Source organism: Centropristis striata, chromosome 10, assembly GCF_030273125.1.
Source record: "Centropristis striata isolate RG_2023a ecotype Rhode Island chromosome 10, C.striata_1.0, whole genome shotgun sequence".
Classification (NCBI taxonomy): domain Eukaryota; kingdom Metazoa; phylum Chordata; class Actinopteri; order Perciformes; family Serranidae; genus Centropristis; species Centropristis striata.
In genome coordinates, this window is record NC_081526.1 from 21,343,088 (window position 1) to 21,358,233 (window position 15,146).

The 15,146-nt window shown below is 38.3% G+C and overlaps 1 protein-coding gene across 1 annotated transcript in view; it reads right to left on the bottom strand.

Annotated features, from left to right (window-relative positions):
- The window catches only part of kalrna (kalirin RhoGEF kinase a), a 170,349-nt gene that overhangs the window by 18,809 nt on the left and 136,394 nt on the right, over positions 1-15,146 (bottom strand). The window contains exons 41-53 of the mRNA XM_059343329.1: positions 9,153-9,359; positions 8,307-8,392; positions 5,518-5,664; positions 5,059-5,154; positions 4,150-4,268; positions 3,958-4,024; positions 3,680-3,783; positions 3,523-3,592; positions 3,317-3,403; positions 2,766-2,858; positions 2,053-2,103; positions 1,855-1,932; positions 262-447 (exon numbers count right to left, since the gene is read on the bottom strand). Of these exons, the coding sequence (XP_059199312.1) occupies positions 262-447; positions 1,855-1,932; positions 2,053-2,103; positions 2,766-2,858; positions 3,317-3,403; positions 3,523-3,592; positions 3,680-3,783; positions 3,958-4,024; positions 4,150-4,268; positions 5,059-5,154; positions 5,518-5,664; positions 8,307-8,392; positions 9,153-9,359 (1,391 nt within the window). The remainder of the gene's footprint in view (positions 1-261; positions 448-1,854; positions 1,933-2,052; positions 2,104-2,765; positions 2,859-3,316; positions 3,404-3,522; positions 3,593-3,679; positions 3,784-3,957; positions 4,025-4,149; positions 4,269-5,058; positions 5,155-5,517; positions 5,665-8,306; positions 8,393-9,152; positions 9,360-15,146) is intronic.

Consider the following 15,146-nt stretch of genomic DNA (forward strand, 5'->3'; position numbering starts at 1 on the left):
TCTTAACTCATTTTTGTAAGGGTAACAACACAATGTCACACTCAGCTACTGTCAATTATTCATCAGAAAAACATTTATTTGAAGCCTGACACACAGTTCCTGACAGATTTTTTGGGCATCAAGAGGACAAATATACTGTTCGTAAACTTAATAAATTGGAAGCAGGATAAATATATAGTGTAACTGAATGACTGTAAATGTAATTTAGTAACTCAAGTATATTAAGTCGGGTTTTAAAATGTGCATGTTCTATTGATATACCTTGATGCTCTTCTTGAACTGGTATCCTGGCGTGGACGATCCTTTCCTGAGCAGCTCACTGAAGATGACGATCTGCTCGAAGAGGAAAACTCGCCGTTCTTTGGAGCGCGACAGGACGCCGGCGTCCTGTTCCGTTACAAAGAAGGTTTCCTGCTGCAGCAGTTTGCCCTGACACGTCAGTTTACCCTGCAGAGAAATTAGATATATTTGATGCTTACTGCTCACTTATCGTGGATGTACTAGAGTGCAGCAAATCTCACACAAGCTAACGTTTTTTTATTCTGTCGACGTGCACACACTGGCCCTCATTTATCAAGCGAGCGTAGAAACCAGCGCAGATCTGAGTGTATATTTTGTCTTACGACAGGGTTCACGTGTGATTTATCAAACGATCGTATCTCGCCAACCACAGCGTAAGAATGATAGGCTGTTGTTAAATGTGGCGGCTCGAAACATGCGTAATTTAAATACCACGCCCTAATATATACCCGATTCAGATGGCTCGCCTTCAGAGTTTACGACATCGAAGGGCGCAATATGGCCCAAAAGAGGATTTTTTCACCCTCCGAAGTCAGCTTTATTAGCAAAGTGCACCGTTACAATTAACAACAGGGGCAATATAGACATAATAAAGAAATATGCAGCGACGGAGGTTTATGAAATAAAAGTACTTATAGTTATAACAAACAAGTTCACTGAATATTTTACATTTGGAGCACAGACTTTCAGCTTTTTGGTTGAAGGAGGTAAACAATGTTTTAAAGTAAGTTTTAATTCTAAAAGAAGAGGAATTTCTCAGTCAGAAAGTGAAATGCTGACGTCCAACAGCTGCAACACAACAAACTAGTTTTGTTTGGCAGCATAAAAAGTGAAAAATAAGGAAATCAGTGGTGCTGTCAGCAGAGTAGCAGACCGTTAAACTCCCGGCGAGGTTTGAGTAATTACATTGTGATATATAAAGCATAATAATCTATATAATATCCGAATATTGCTATTATTATGATGGAGATATATTATTCACCTCTTTACATTTACTAATAATGATGTCCTAGTCAGAGGAGTGTGTGACAGCGCTAATTGGAAATGTTTCTATTCGGGCAGCACCGCTGGTAAAGGAGACGCTGACGCTCCGGTGTCGGAGCTGGATAACAGTAAACAGCAGAAGACAACAACATTTAATATCCTCGGCTGGTATTCTGTTTAAAGAATTTCAAGATCGCAGGGTGTATTTATTTTTGGATTATGTTTTAATGATAGATTATGTAGTCTAAACATGTTTTGCTTTGTCACCATTAAAAATCAAAACACCACAGAGTTTTATCAGCTCCAGGCATCGAAACTATAGTCTAAGATCAATTCTCAGACTCAGACGTGTGGACTTCACGCTGACTCAAATTTGCGTACACGAGCTGAGAGCAGACGAGAGATCTGATTGTACCGTCCGCTCACGTCCAAAGAAATGCCGAGGCTTGCGGAGAAATCATCTTACGCCCACTTTACGCTCACTTTCTGACGTACGCTTGTTTGATAAATGAGGGCCACTGTGCTTTGTGCAAACCTGTAATTAATCAGCGAAACAGGAAGTGAACATACCTCGTATCCCTGCAGTCGTCCCAAATTCATCATGTCGTTACACAGTTTAGGGACCTGAGACATCAAATCTACCGCTTTCTGTCAGAGCCCGAGAGAGGAGAGTGAATGGGAGCATTAACAAACATCCACCAATATCAATATGTGAAGGTTTCAACACAAAAAAACTAAAAACTGATCATTCAGCACTTAAATTTTTACCTCAATTTGTTCACAGTCCATGCCTGCTTTAGAGCTGTACTTCAAGAAGTCCTGAGGAGAAACATGATCACAACTTTAATATTCTGTAAATACAATTTCAATACATATTCGTACCCTGAATATCACATACAGCTGTCAGATAAATACAAATACACACTCTCCTATATTACTTGGTATTAAAACAGGTTTGATAGAAGAGAACACACCCAGATATACAGTATTTGCAGCATATTTTCTTGTAGAGCTGCAGGAATTTAAGATCTCAAATTCCTATATTTAGTTATCAGTATCTGCATTTTAATACATTATATTTAATGTAAGTGTCCATTTCCAGGTCTGTTTGAGCTCTGCCAGTGCTGGTAACATGTGAGGGAGCAGATTTGTTTTTCCACAGTACAAATTGTTAACTAAAGCTATAACGTTGTTGCAGTTTCTTTTACTGAATTATTTTGAACCACTTGTAGACTAGTTTGAAGCAAATCATTTCATAAAGGCACAAGCAAACTTATCACATAATAGAGCTGTGATGTCATGAGGCCAATGTTACTTTATGGTTTGATAAATCATTTCCTAGTCAATTACTATGTAACAGGAATTTCTATTATATTTGATAGATTACAATTAATTTGTGATTATTAAAGGTGAAGGGGAAAGTGGTTGTTTTTCTCCATAAATAGTCTCTAAATAATCACTTTTGTAACATGAATCATTACCTTCAGTAGCAGCTGGTATTTGGTGATTCTCTGGATGGGTTTGATCAGGAAGTCACTGATGGTCAACCTAGACTGGGTGTCCTGCTGGATTCCCTGAAGGACAAACACCAGCAGATGTCAAATTCATGTTGATTTTTGTTCTATGTTTGGCCAGTTTAATATCAAACACTTCTATTACCCCATGAACCTCACAACCTGCCAATATCACACCATTTATCATTGCCAGAAAATGTGAAAAAAAGAAAGTGTTGGACTTTAGAGTTTCCGTTAGTCCTTGAACAAAACGTGTCAAATGCTTGTCAAGGAAATTCTAAAATTAAAATATCATAAAAATCCTTTAATTCTACAAGTGTCACTTTATTGTAAACATCTCATTAATGCAATTCAATGAATGACAATGATTGTAAAAAATAAAATGATCTTATTCCAGAGCCAGTCTCAAAGTCTAAAAGGGGATTTAGTTGAGACATTTCCAATTAAAGTGTTTTGTTGTTTTGCACAAATAAAAAAACAAGTAAGTAAGTGACATAAAGAGTCAAAACATCACTTACATCAAAGAATGTGTCATATTCTGCTACGATGAACTCTGACTTCGGCTTATTCTGACAATAAACCACATACATGTGGAGTCTTCTCTCCTGCAACACACACACACACACACACACACAATATTTTACGGTCATATATATATATATATATATACACATTGAAAAAGCAAAAAGTCTTCATTATTATTATCTCACAGGGCTCCACTCACATGTTTGATGAAGAGCTCAGGAAGGTGTTCATGGTCTTCTAGACATTTCTCCAACTCTCCTACGAAGAAGCTGACAGGGCAGAAATATTATTGTAATTATTAAATACAAACAGAATGACAGAGCCCTCTTCGGTCGCAGTTTCATCCTTAAACTCACTCTCTGTGCCAGTCGTAGATCTGATGGATGTTCCCGAAGACTATTTTGTCTTTTCCTTTCATGTCATCAGGGACGCCCTTCTCCTCGACCTTCTTCATAAAGCCCTGCAGGGTCACAGAAGGTCACTTGGTTACTTAACATCTTTGTCTTTGTTGTGTTTTTGTCTGGCTTTTATATGTCAAAGTTGCATTGAGAGGTCCACTAATTACAGGACAAGATACAGAGTTAAAAAAGGATAGGATGATCTGGTACAGAAAGTCACAGGCGTGCAGACTCACCTCCACCACGATGCCCAGATCTTTGACGTAGTCCTTCTCTGTCTGAATTAGCTCGTTCAGGACAAACCTGTGCAGAGCAAACAGAGCACTGTAACATCAGCACAGTCAACAGGGAGCTGTGCTCCTGGTCGCAATGTGACCCTGACGGTCGTAGCAGCAGAACCAGCAGTGATGATGCACCACAGTACTCACATCCGTCCTCTCATAGCTTTGGCTCGCTGCTCCAGTTCAGGGTTTCGTGGCTGGACTGGAGTGGTTTGCTCTGGAGGAGAGAGAGGGGAGAAGCCCGGGTACGCTCCTGGTTCCAGAGTCTGAAGAGACGAGATGGTTTAAAGATTGGAAATTATCTTTAGTGTCCCAGGGTTCACATCAAAACAGAAAACAGCATGGCATCAACAACACATCAGCAACAGTCACAGCAAATGTGAATGTTACCAACATACAGCAGCATTAACCCTCCTAAGGACCTTTATTAATGTCAAAGAGGTCATTTTTTATTGACGGTCAGAGAAGGTCAGTGTTTAGAGGCAGATTCAATCATTTTACCCTTTCACCGTTTTGTGTTCAAGATGCTCTTTTAGTAAAAGCTACATGTTAAAAAACACCAACATACACCAACATAATGATATTATTTAATGACAGCAGATGGCAGCAGAGTCAGTCTTCAGTAGCCCAGAAGAAGAACCTGTGTTGAAAGTGACTCCCACCTCTGCTTTTCCTCTTTGCAAATCATTTACAGTTGGGAGTGAAAATCTAAAATTCTAAGGAAGCACCAAATCTCAAATCTCATCAACATATTCTTCAGCAATGATCCAACAACAGGTACACGGTGTGAGTTTGAGTGGACAGGTATTATTTTAGATTACAAAGTTTTAGTGGAGTGGGTTAGACACTGTTTCAGCGACAGAAACTCAAACAATCCATGCATGCTGTGCAGCTTCATTGACAGCGGATAAACAGGTTGTGTTCACTACAGTGCCTCATTTTAAAGATGAACTGGTCTGCACATTTTTTTTGTTTTTCTTTTTGCCCATAATCAAGAATATATGTTATTCTGTACATGGATATGACTTGCACATGCAGACAACAATACACACTCACCATCTTGGTTTTAACCAGTTTTTCTATGGCGCTAACCAGCTCTGCAGCGCTGGGCACCTCAGAGGACGATTGCAGAGACGTTAGCAAGGATGAAGACTGAGAGAGGAAGAGGAGGACCAAAGCAACAGCATGTTAGTGAGATTCACCAGTGAAGGAGAGGAGAGAGGAAGTGGAAGAAAGGAAGATGATAAAAAAAAGGAAATAATGGCAGTGGAAGAAAGAAAAGCTGTGACAGCAGCAGGTGGAAACACTGCATGATTCACACAGAGGTTTATCAGTAGGCAGCATATAAAAGCAAAAGATGTCGGTGTTTGAAAGATGTTCGTAGACATAAATTCTAAATATTTATATTTTAAGGAGCCTATAACAGTCTAAATGAAAATCCAACTTCCACAGAAGATCCATTTCAGCTTCTAAATGAGCAACAACAGCTGAAAGCTTCCTCCTCCTCCCTCTCACCTTGTCGTCCTGAGCCGAGGGGTCCTTGATGATCTCCATGGGGGGAGGCAGAGGGGTGTGGGCCTCCTCGTCCTGCTCCTCCTCCCCGCCGCTCTGCATCCCAGACGAGGTCTTAGACAGGATGTTACCTTCCTTACTGATGAATCCCTGAGAGACACAGAGACGCGATTCAGAAGTCAGTTAGGAATGAAGAAACACTTTATACCAACTTGTTATTAAACTGCCCACCTCAAACATGGCTTTATGGATCACTTTATGGATCTCGTTTTAGGCCAATATTTTATTTGAGGTTTCGGGTGTAGCTAGATGATATCTGACTTCCTCTTCTGGTCATTGTTTACAGTCTTATTTGCAACTCCATCAGGACTTATTTCATTGTTTCAGCTAATAATGTGATATCTGTATAAGAATGCATAACAAAAACCCCCACGGCTTTTGCCAGACGATAGCCGATGAGTTATCAGATTGCATTTTAGCTAGTGCGTTTCTCCTCTTTTGCTCTCCACACGTTTACTTGCTTGCAACAAAAAACCCCTTATTGTTCAATATAACTCGGACTACCAGGAATGCTTCCGGTACCAAAATTTGTCCTTTTCCCTCCAGGTTCTGCATTCAAATGCATATATGAATCTATAAATCTTTTTTCATTGAAAAAACAAACACACATGACAGCTGTGCTTATAAACTTCTAGTTCCCTCAAAATAAACGAATGACAGAGCATAAAGATGCTGAGTCATGCAGGATTTTTTTTATGTAGGACGAGGAAGTGGTGATGAATCACAGATGAATAATTGCGGATGGTTCAGGTCAGACACATGCAGTCTGTCCCTGAAACGTCCAGAACATTTCCTGCATGTGTGAACGGGAGCAGGGATCCATATCCAAGGAAATCTGAACAGACAACTCACCCTAAGACTCAGACATTTCAGGAAAAAATGCCAGTACAGTTTTGTTGTGAATGAAAGCAGTTAGACTGCATTCAAAAGCATGAAGAGACAAAAGCAAATCAATCTGAACTCTGCTGATACGGTAATTCAATCCGCAATTTTTTAACGTTTGTGCCAGTGATTTCAAGGGTGCTTTGATAACTAACAAACCATACAAGTTCTGTAAATGATAAAAGACGTTTTCTGTAGCATACATCCGGTCTTAAGCCTTACTTTTTGAAGTAAGTCATTTTGCAGTAATGTACCGGGAACTGTGTGTGAAAGAGGCTTTAGTTAATCGTTTCTAGAATCACACTCTTGCTTTTGATTTGAACTTTGTCAGGCTGAGTAACTGAGAAACAAAGCTGCATTTTACTGTTAAATACATGTTTGTTCGCAGGTTTGAAGTGGAAAACTTCAAGCTGCTTTTACTGATTCTAAACTGCCGAGAGATATTATGTGAGGAAGAGTTCTTTCCTGTTTTATCATTGTAACTAATGCTGTGTCACTCCCCTGCAGCACAAACACTAACCAGCATGGGTCTGAATTGATTCGTTGAACATGTGTTTTTCTCTTTTATCCAGCGTTATTTATTGTCCTTTGTACTTCTGCTTAGACACGTGTCCTTAACGGTCATTAAGCTGCGTCATTCTTGTTGGGAACTTTTATGAGTTTGTCTAATTCTAAGGGTTTCAGAAAAGGTTGCTGTATTGTCAATGAATTCTTGGAGAACATAAAAAATCAACTGGAATGTACCTTGCAGGGTTGAGTAGTTAAACATTTTAAATAGCCAGATTGCAACTTATTCAGTAGGTTGATCATATGTTTGTGTTTGTGTGTGTGCGTGTGGGTGAAATTGTGTGTTGGAGAGAAAGAAAGCCTTAATACGCGGAAAGAGGAACTTGCTGGATTACTGTCTACCATGTCAATGTTAATAAATCTAAATATATCTCTGTGACATGTTCACCCCAGAGCAGGAGCAGACAGATTAACTTTTAACTACAGATGCTTTTTAGACAGAACAGAACTATAAAACTAGGTTTGGTATTACATATCTTTCAGATTTCAGGCCCACTTACTGTGTTTTTGGACTGAATAAATGTGCTATATTTGCATATCTTATCACATATTTCTTGTGTCTGACTGACAGATGAAAATAATCAGCATGCGAAGTGTTTCATACCTGATAGGAAGTGACCTTACAGGTCTGTTTTCCTGCTGTGCCTACGAACATGACTAATATAACAAACCTTTAACAGCATCAGAAATGCAGTGTCGTAGATTTAGTTGAAGGTGGGTGGTGGAAATATTATTAAGAGACTTGTTTGCCTATCACAGTGCTGCAAAACTTTGAAAATCACAACCAATAAGCAGCATTAAAGTTCAGGAATGCTAACATTTTACCCCATGCTACCAGACTTTAATGCCTTGCCAAAACTATTTTCCTGTAAGAAATTATCAGAACTAAAACTAGCTTCAACTCTGTCTGAGTGAGCTAAAAGGAAGCAAAAAAGCCCACAGATATTAGCTCCGTTCTCATTCAATTTGTAAGTCTTTGATATGTTGCAAAAAAGAAATGCAAATTTGTCGCATTTCCATGAACTGGTTTGGAGAAGAGAAACCAGGCTCCAGCATAGTTTGGCCTGTAATTTGAAAAAAAAACCTTTTTTGTCTCGTTGAGGAAGTTATTTGTATCATTTGTAACGCAATACTTCAAGATGAAAATGGTTAGGGCTGGAAACAAAGCTACAGTATGTCTCTTGAAAGGGTTCTGACCTTAAGCTATGACAGGTGAAATACCAACTTACTGAAAACCAAACCACAGCAGTTGAAATAATGCTATTCTTAAATGCTATGCTTACCTCATCGATGATGTCATCCTGCAGGGCATGGTCAGGTTGTCCGAGGTCAATACTCTTCCTGCTCTCCTCTCTTCCTGAGCCTGGTCCTGTCAATCAATTAGTTCATTACTCGAAAAAATATATATAACATATCTTAACAAGAATATATTCTGGCATTATTGGATTTGAGGATTCAAGAAATCAAGAATTTTTCATCAGCCTGGAGTTGTATTTTACAAACCCAGTACAAATTATTACAATATAGCTTTCTTTTCTTATATTTCTGGAATTAAATTAGAAGTATTCTGCTCGTAGTTTTTCACATTTTAGCCCTCTTATTAACCACATTTCATCTAAACTTCACTTCTCTGCTCCTCTCTCCAAAGTCCAGCTGATATATGAAATGGAGAAACTATTCTAACAGTGAACATTTAGTTACAACTACATGCCAAAGTTCATAGAATGCAGGAACTTGAAAACAGTATAAAAACTTTCCCTGCTTGAGCATTTGATGCACTGAAATCTAACAATTCAAACTCAGTTATTATATGGTTGGTAACATGAATGCAATGCTGCAACAGTATTAACAGACTGATTTTCCACAGTGAAATAAAATAAACAGAAACAAATGGCTACAAATAAGGAAAACAGGAAGAAAAACATCTCAAGAAGAATCTATGGTATGCTTTGAAATGTTAAATGAGTTCATGGCAGAATCCACTTAAAAGCAGAATAATGATTTTCTGTTTCTGCTCTGTCGATGGAGCTGAACTTCAGTACAGCTGGAACTGGACAGTGATATTATATGCTGAAAGCCCCATGGGGGATGTGTTTGTTTTGTTAACTGTTTATTTTTGCCCATCTTACCAGTCTTCTTCTGCTTGTTGTTGGGGGGCTTCTTGACGGAGCTGCCGTGGCTGAGGCGGCGCACCGGACTGGTCAGCCATTTCCTCAGAGTGTTCCCAGAGCGTTTGGGACCAGGAGAGCTGGACTGCAGCGAGCTGAGGGAAGGCTGCGGCTGGAGGTTCGCCACAGACTCTGTCTTTCCATCAGAGCTGCCCACTGGATAGTTTTCTGAAAGACATTGGATAAAGTTCACATTTTAGAAATGAACCCCAGGTAGCAGTTACTAATTAAGATTGTGATCAAAGAATTACAATTTGGTTTTACAAGGGTGAAATCTATCCTGGCTCAGGATTGAAATAAAAGCTCTTCATGGTGTTTTGCAGGTAAATAATGAAACCTGATGACTTTATGTTTCTCTGTTGCTGTCACTGAAACAGAGGTTTGTCTCTGTGTACTTGGTGTTGGTGACATTTACAGTCGTGTGAAATCAGCCGACAGGAACATTAAGCTGAAACACTCCTACATCATCGATTATTCACATTCCTGTAATCCATCAGGTGTTCACTCGGTCAGTTCCATCAACAAATCAGAAAAGCAGAAAGATGTTGCGTGCATTCGTGTGTATGAGCTGACAGTTACTGTAAATCATCTGTTCCAGGGAAGTAATATTTCATTTTTTTTTAAAAGTCAAGCTTAATTTTTAACCTCCATAAATCAAGACAGAGGTTATTAAAAAAAGAAAAGTTCCAACATTCATTTTAGTTAAACCAGTTTGTATTTCAACTTTGTTTTTTCTTTGTCATAATATAAAAATAGAAAAACATGGCCAAAAGAATTCAGAGTGACATTATTATTGCAATATCGATACAAAATGTGAAAAAAATATATTTAGATATTTAGTCAAATTTGTCTTCAACTGAAGAGTTTGTAATCATAACTGTACAAAAGAGGACAAAAAGATTAAAAATGAAAATCATTTAAAAACACTTTAAATCGACATTTAATTTTTCAAATATCCTGGTTATCATCAATACCAACATCCCTATTTCTAATCAGAGATAATGGCATTTAAACAGGCCGATATGACAGTAGAAATATCTTAAAATCAAGTTTTGACTTGTGATAAATGAGCTGCAGATATCTGTAATGTGTCTTTTATTTTTGCCCATTCAGACACATGTGCTCATGTTTATTATGTCCGGGCATCGAAGCATCATGTTTTGTTTATTGTGAAGTGAAAATAACTCTGTTGAGACTCTCTGTTGTTAAAAACACAAATGTGTTCGGCAGCTGCTCTCATGTCACACATGATAATACTGTCAGCGCAGACACATGCAGCCTGCTGATGATAAAAACATTCTTTTCCTGCTTTATTAATGATCATTAGCAGCTTTTTTATATAGTTCAATAACATAAATACCTACACAGCTCCATAATCGATTTTATTAAACTGTTTAAGCAAAGGCGGATGTATTTGGTTGTGTTTAAAGCTCACCAGGAAGCAGGAAATTAACGTTATCATGCAGATGCGGCATGTTGACTGAGATTATATAACATGTTTAAAATTTCTGAGCTTGTTATCAGTGTGTGGTTAGGACTAAACCAGCCGGCTATCACTGTTTAGAGACTAGAGGAATAGAAAGCAACGCTGGGGTTTCATTTTGACTGCAAACATCCGAACACATCTGACTCTGTGTGTGTGCGTGTGTGTGTGTGTGTGAAAATAAATGATAGTCATGTGTTAAGGAGTGTGGAGGATCAGCTGCACTCACACACAGCTTGGAGCGATGGGCTGCGGCCTCTGTGGTGTGTGAGTGTTTCAGACAGGAAATAAAGAGTTAAAGGTCAACAGTGTCTCCTGAGGTGTTTCACTGTTTTATCTGTGAGTGGTGAGCTTTTTGTGTTTACCTTATTTCTCTCCCTGTTCATGCCCTCCCTTCCTCTCTGACCTGCTTTTTATCTCAATGTCTCCCATTTGTACACAAATGTCTCCTGCTGTGCTGAAGACAGCAAAAATCATGTGATATCCCGTTATTTCTGTGACAGTGTTCCCTGTAAGATCAACAATAAAATCACTTTCACTTCCTCAGAGTATTAAAAGCCAGAGCAGGTCCTATGCCAAGACAGATGCCAAAAGAGCAGGAGAGGTGACAAAAACTGACCTAATCTGAACTTCAAGACTTTTTGCTCACTGTGGCCTCATTTTTCAGGACCAAAAAAAAGCAAGTGAAATTTATTTGAATATTTTCCGAAAATTGAAATAAAAAATCTTTATATACACACATTTTGTCCACAAGTTTTACCAATATTGGAAAGAGAGAGAAAGAGAAATGAGGGCTCCACACACTATACAATTGAACTATTTACATTCCCTCCATTGTCCTCTCTTCTCTGCTTTGTGTAAACAGCCTGCAGTTCAGGCCAAGGTTCACTGAATGCAAATTCAGTGAACTTTGGATTTTTACAGGACCTGGTTAGTGTAAAGGCTTTATTTTTGTAACAGATTTTAATGAGAGAAGTAGAATAAATTGATTTTATATATATATATATATATATATATATATAAACATTATTTTTTAGCTTATATTTGGTTATTTTTCCTGACTGAAGTGTTTATTGTAAATAATTCATTCAGGGGCCATTAGAAATGACAAATTCAGAAGAAAAATTTTGTTTTTTAATGGTTTCTGGCTACGATAAATGGCGTAATTTTGGCAATTTATTATTATTATTGTTGTTGTTTTTTTAGAAAAACACAAGTTTTATACCTGCTTTGGATTCAGATGGTTCAACTCAAACAATATTGTTGAAATAAAAAAAATTCCGGAATCCTCCCAGTCCCACCCCACTTCCCTTCATATCGTGCAGCGCTGCAGTTAATGAGTGCAGCTGTATTAGTGGCCGCTGTTGTTTTAGCTGTTATCTGACTGTGTCAGCAGTGTGGTGGAGATAAAAACTCTCCGTTCAAAACAGCAGCCAAGGTCACCCAGCGCTACTAAAGGTGCCTCTGTTTGTCTTTGTCTCTCATGAGACAAACTCATGATGCACACAGACGTAGTACTAGTGATCATATTTACAAACCCTCAGTGAATACAGTGGTGCAGGAGTTCAGAGCACAACATTTACAGCGTAAGAGAGAAGCTGTACATTCTGCTCAGACACGCTGGTGAAACCTGCAGAGCCGGAGACACGCCAAAGACATTCCTTTCTGCTTGCAAGGTCACTTGAACTTAAACTCACTTTCGGCCTTAGAGTTCAACAATGTGGAGTGGTGAAACCTGCACCACCAACAAACTGGCCAAAACTCTTTATTGTCAATATTTATTACAATTGCTACATGGTAGATGAACTGAGAAATAACTAAACAACAACATCCCGTTTCTGATATTGCTTCAAACAAACAAATATACTACTATATAAATCAGATGATAATAGATCACAGACATATTAGTATTTATCAGTATCTGCTTATATGTTTTTCTGGTATGTGCCGAAAAAAAAAACGTCTTTTTTTTTAACACAACATATAATGCAGGAAATGATGCTTGGGGTGATTTAGAAAAAGTGTCAGATATTTATTTTCCTTTATTTTTTATTTAAATGTCAGCAATTGTCTGATGCTGAAAAATACAGTACTGAGGATAATTTATTGGCATATTGAATACATATACATATTATATAACATTTTAAATACATATATTTTTTAATATATATTTTATATTTTTATATATATGCTATAATATTTTCTTTATTTTCTTAGCTTTCATTCCTGGAATTGGTTGATGTTATGTACAACAAATAAATAATAAATTAATTTAAAAAAAAATGCATAGATAACAAGGTCTAATATCCATCCAACTCATAAATTTGCTATATTGGCTGCTATATTGGTAATCGGCCTAAAAAATACCATATAGTTTGATTAAAGTCAAAATCAAACTAGCTCCATTTTCAAGGTTGCTCAGTTACTTTACACTTGGTTTAGGTTGGTAATGAATCCAGTGTGTTTATATGACGAGACACAGACCAAAGAATCCTGCCCCCCACCACTGTTTCACCTCTTCACCCGTTTTCTCCCTCTCACTCTCTCCCTGTCGTCACTCTGCCGCAGTGCTTCACTGGTTACTCCCTGAAGTGCTATTGAGCAAATCAAGTCATGTGTTCTTAAGAGAGTCAAACATGTCACAGGTCACCTGTTCACTTGTGTGTGTGCTTTCAGCAGAACCAGTGTCAGTCAGTGCGCAGCTCTGACAGCTGGCTGACGACAGAAACTCATTACAGACCTCACGTGCACGCACACACGTACCATATATATAAGTCTTGCAGCTACATTGATTCAGCACAATCATGGCTAGAAGTGGGAAGAACTCATAAATGTGTTTTGTGCAAGATAACACAGTTATAATGACATAAATCGCAATAAAGAAAAAACGCAACTTAATTTCTCTGATAAACTTTTTTCCAAATTGGATTAAAATAGAACTTATATATATATTAAACTTTTTTAAGTGCCCAAAAGTGTCATGAATATTGGGGGAATAAATTTAATCATGGCTTCACAGTGTCTCTGAAGAGCAGGATTTAATGTTTTTAACAGGATCTGGTTAGTGCAAATGCTTTATTTTTGGCGAAGTTTTAAATGAGACATGGAATAAAGTGATTGACAGAAAAATCACAATTTTAAGCTTTGTTCAACCTTTTTTAACAGAAACATTTGGAACCTATTATAACCATTCAAGGACTATTGGAAAGTTCAAATTCAACAATAATGCCTGTTTTTACAAATTGTGTCTATGAGAAACTGACTTTTAGGCCACTTTTTTTAGAAAACATACAAGTGGGAGGGTGGGGTTCGGGACCATAAACGTGATGAAAAAAAAATAGAAACAAGGTTGACTTATTTCTGAGGCTTTCAACCACATCTTGCTGCCTTGTGAGTATATTTGATTTGTACTTAATGGCCAAAAACTCACTCCTCTAGGTAATTATGCAACTTCCTCTTCAGAAAACACAGTCTCCTCATCATTTCAGTTAAGAGACTTTTTTACACTAGTGGCACAAAGGTGCCAGAAACTCAGACATGCAATTTGGTATGACAGGAAGTCTTGAGGTGTTGTAAATGCCACACAGATCACAGTGTCACTCCACATAAGGTTAAATACCAGACGATCATTCATGAGCCTGTCTTCCAGGTTTGCATTTCATCGTTTATCTGTTACTGGCAGCAACACGCCAACGCAACATTGTGTCACCATCAGTCTGGCAACTGTCTTACACAAACTATTTGAAACTTTCAAAGCTACAAACACTTTCTAATGCGCAGTGGGTGACTGAAAGGGTAATTTTATCGTCTGTGATGAGTTTCTTCACTACCTTTGCCAAGGAGGTTATGTTTTCTGTTTGTTTGTCACTAGGATTACAGAAAAACTGATTTCATTCAACTTAGTGAAAGAGTGGAGCACAGACTGAAGAAGAACCCATTCTGTGGCTAAGTGATAGATCAGTCGCCCACGGATCGGAATGTCGGTGGTTCCATCCCTGACATCCCTAGCAGCCTATATGTCGAAGTACTGAACCCCAAATGGCTCCTGATGCTGCGTTCAGGTTGTATGGACAGTGGCAGGTGGCACTGTTAAGGGTAGCCTCAGCCACCCTTATGAATGTGTGTGAACACTTACTTGATTCCTGCGGTCTATGTCTAGTACCCTCAGGTTGAATGCACTTATTGTAAGTCGCTTTGGACAAAAGCGTCAGCTAAATGACATGTAATGAACGGGTGAATGAGCGCAGTCTGTAGTGTAAAGCGCTTTGGATAAAAGTGCTATATAAGTGCAGTCCAGTTAACATTTACCAAATCACAGGGCAGACACACAAATTATTTTACACTTTTGTTAACATTGCCATGGCCTTGGTGCAGATCTGCTCCGTCTGATGCTCTTCTAGTTTATAAGTGATAGTTAGGGAGAGAGTACTGCAGTATAAGTACTCTGCAATACACATACTACTTGGTGTTTC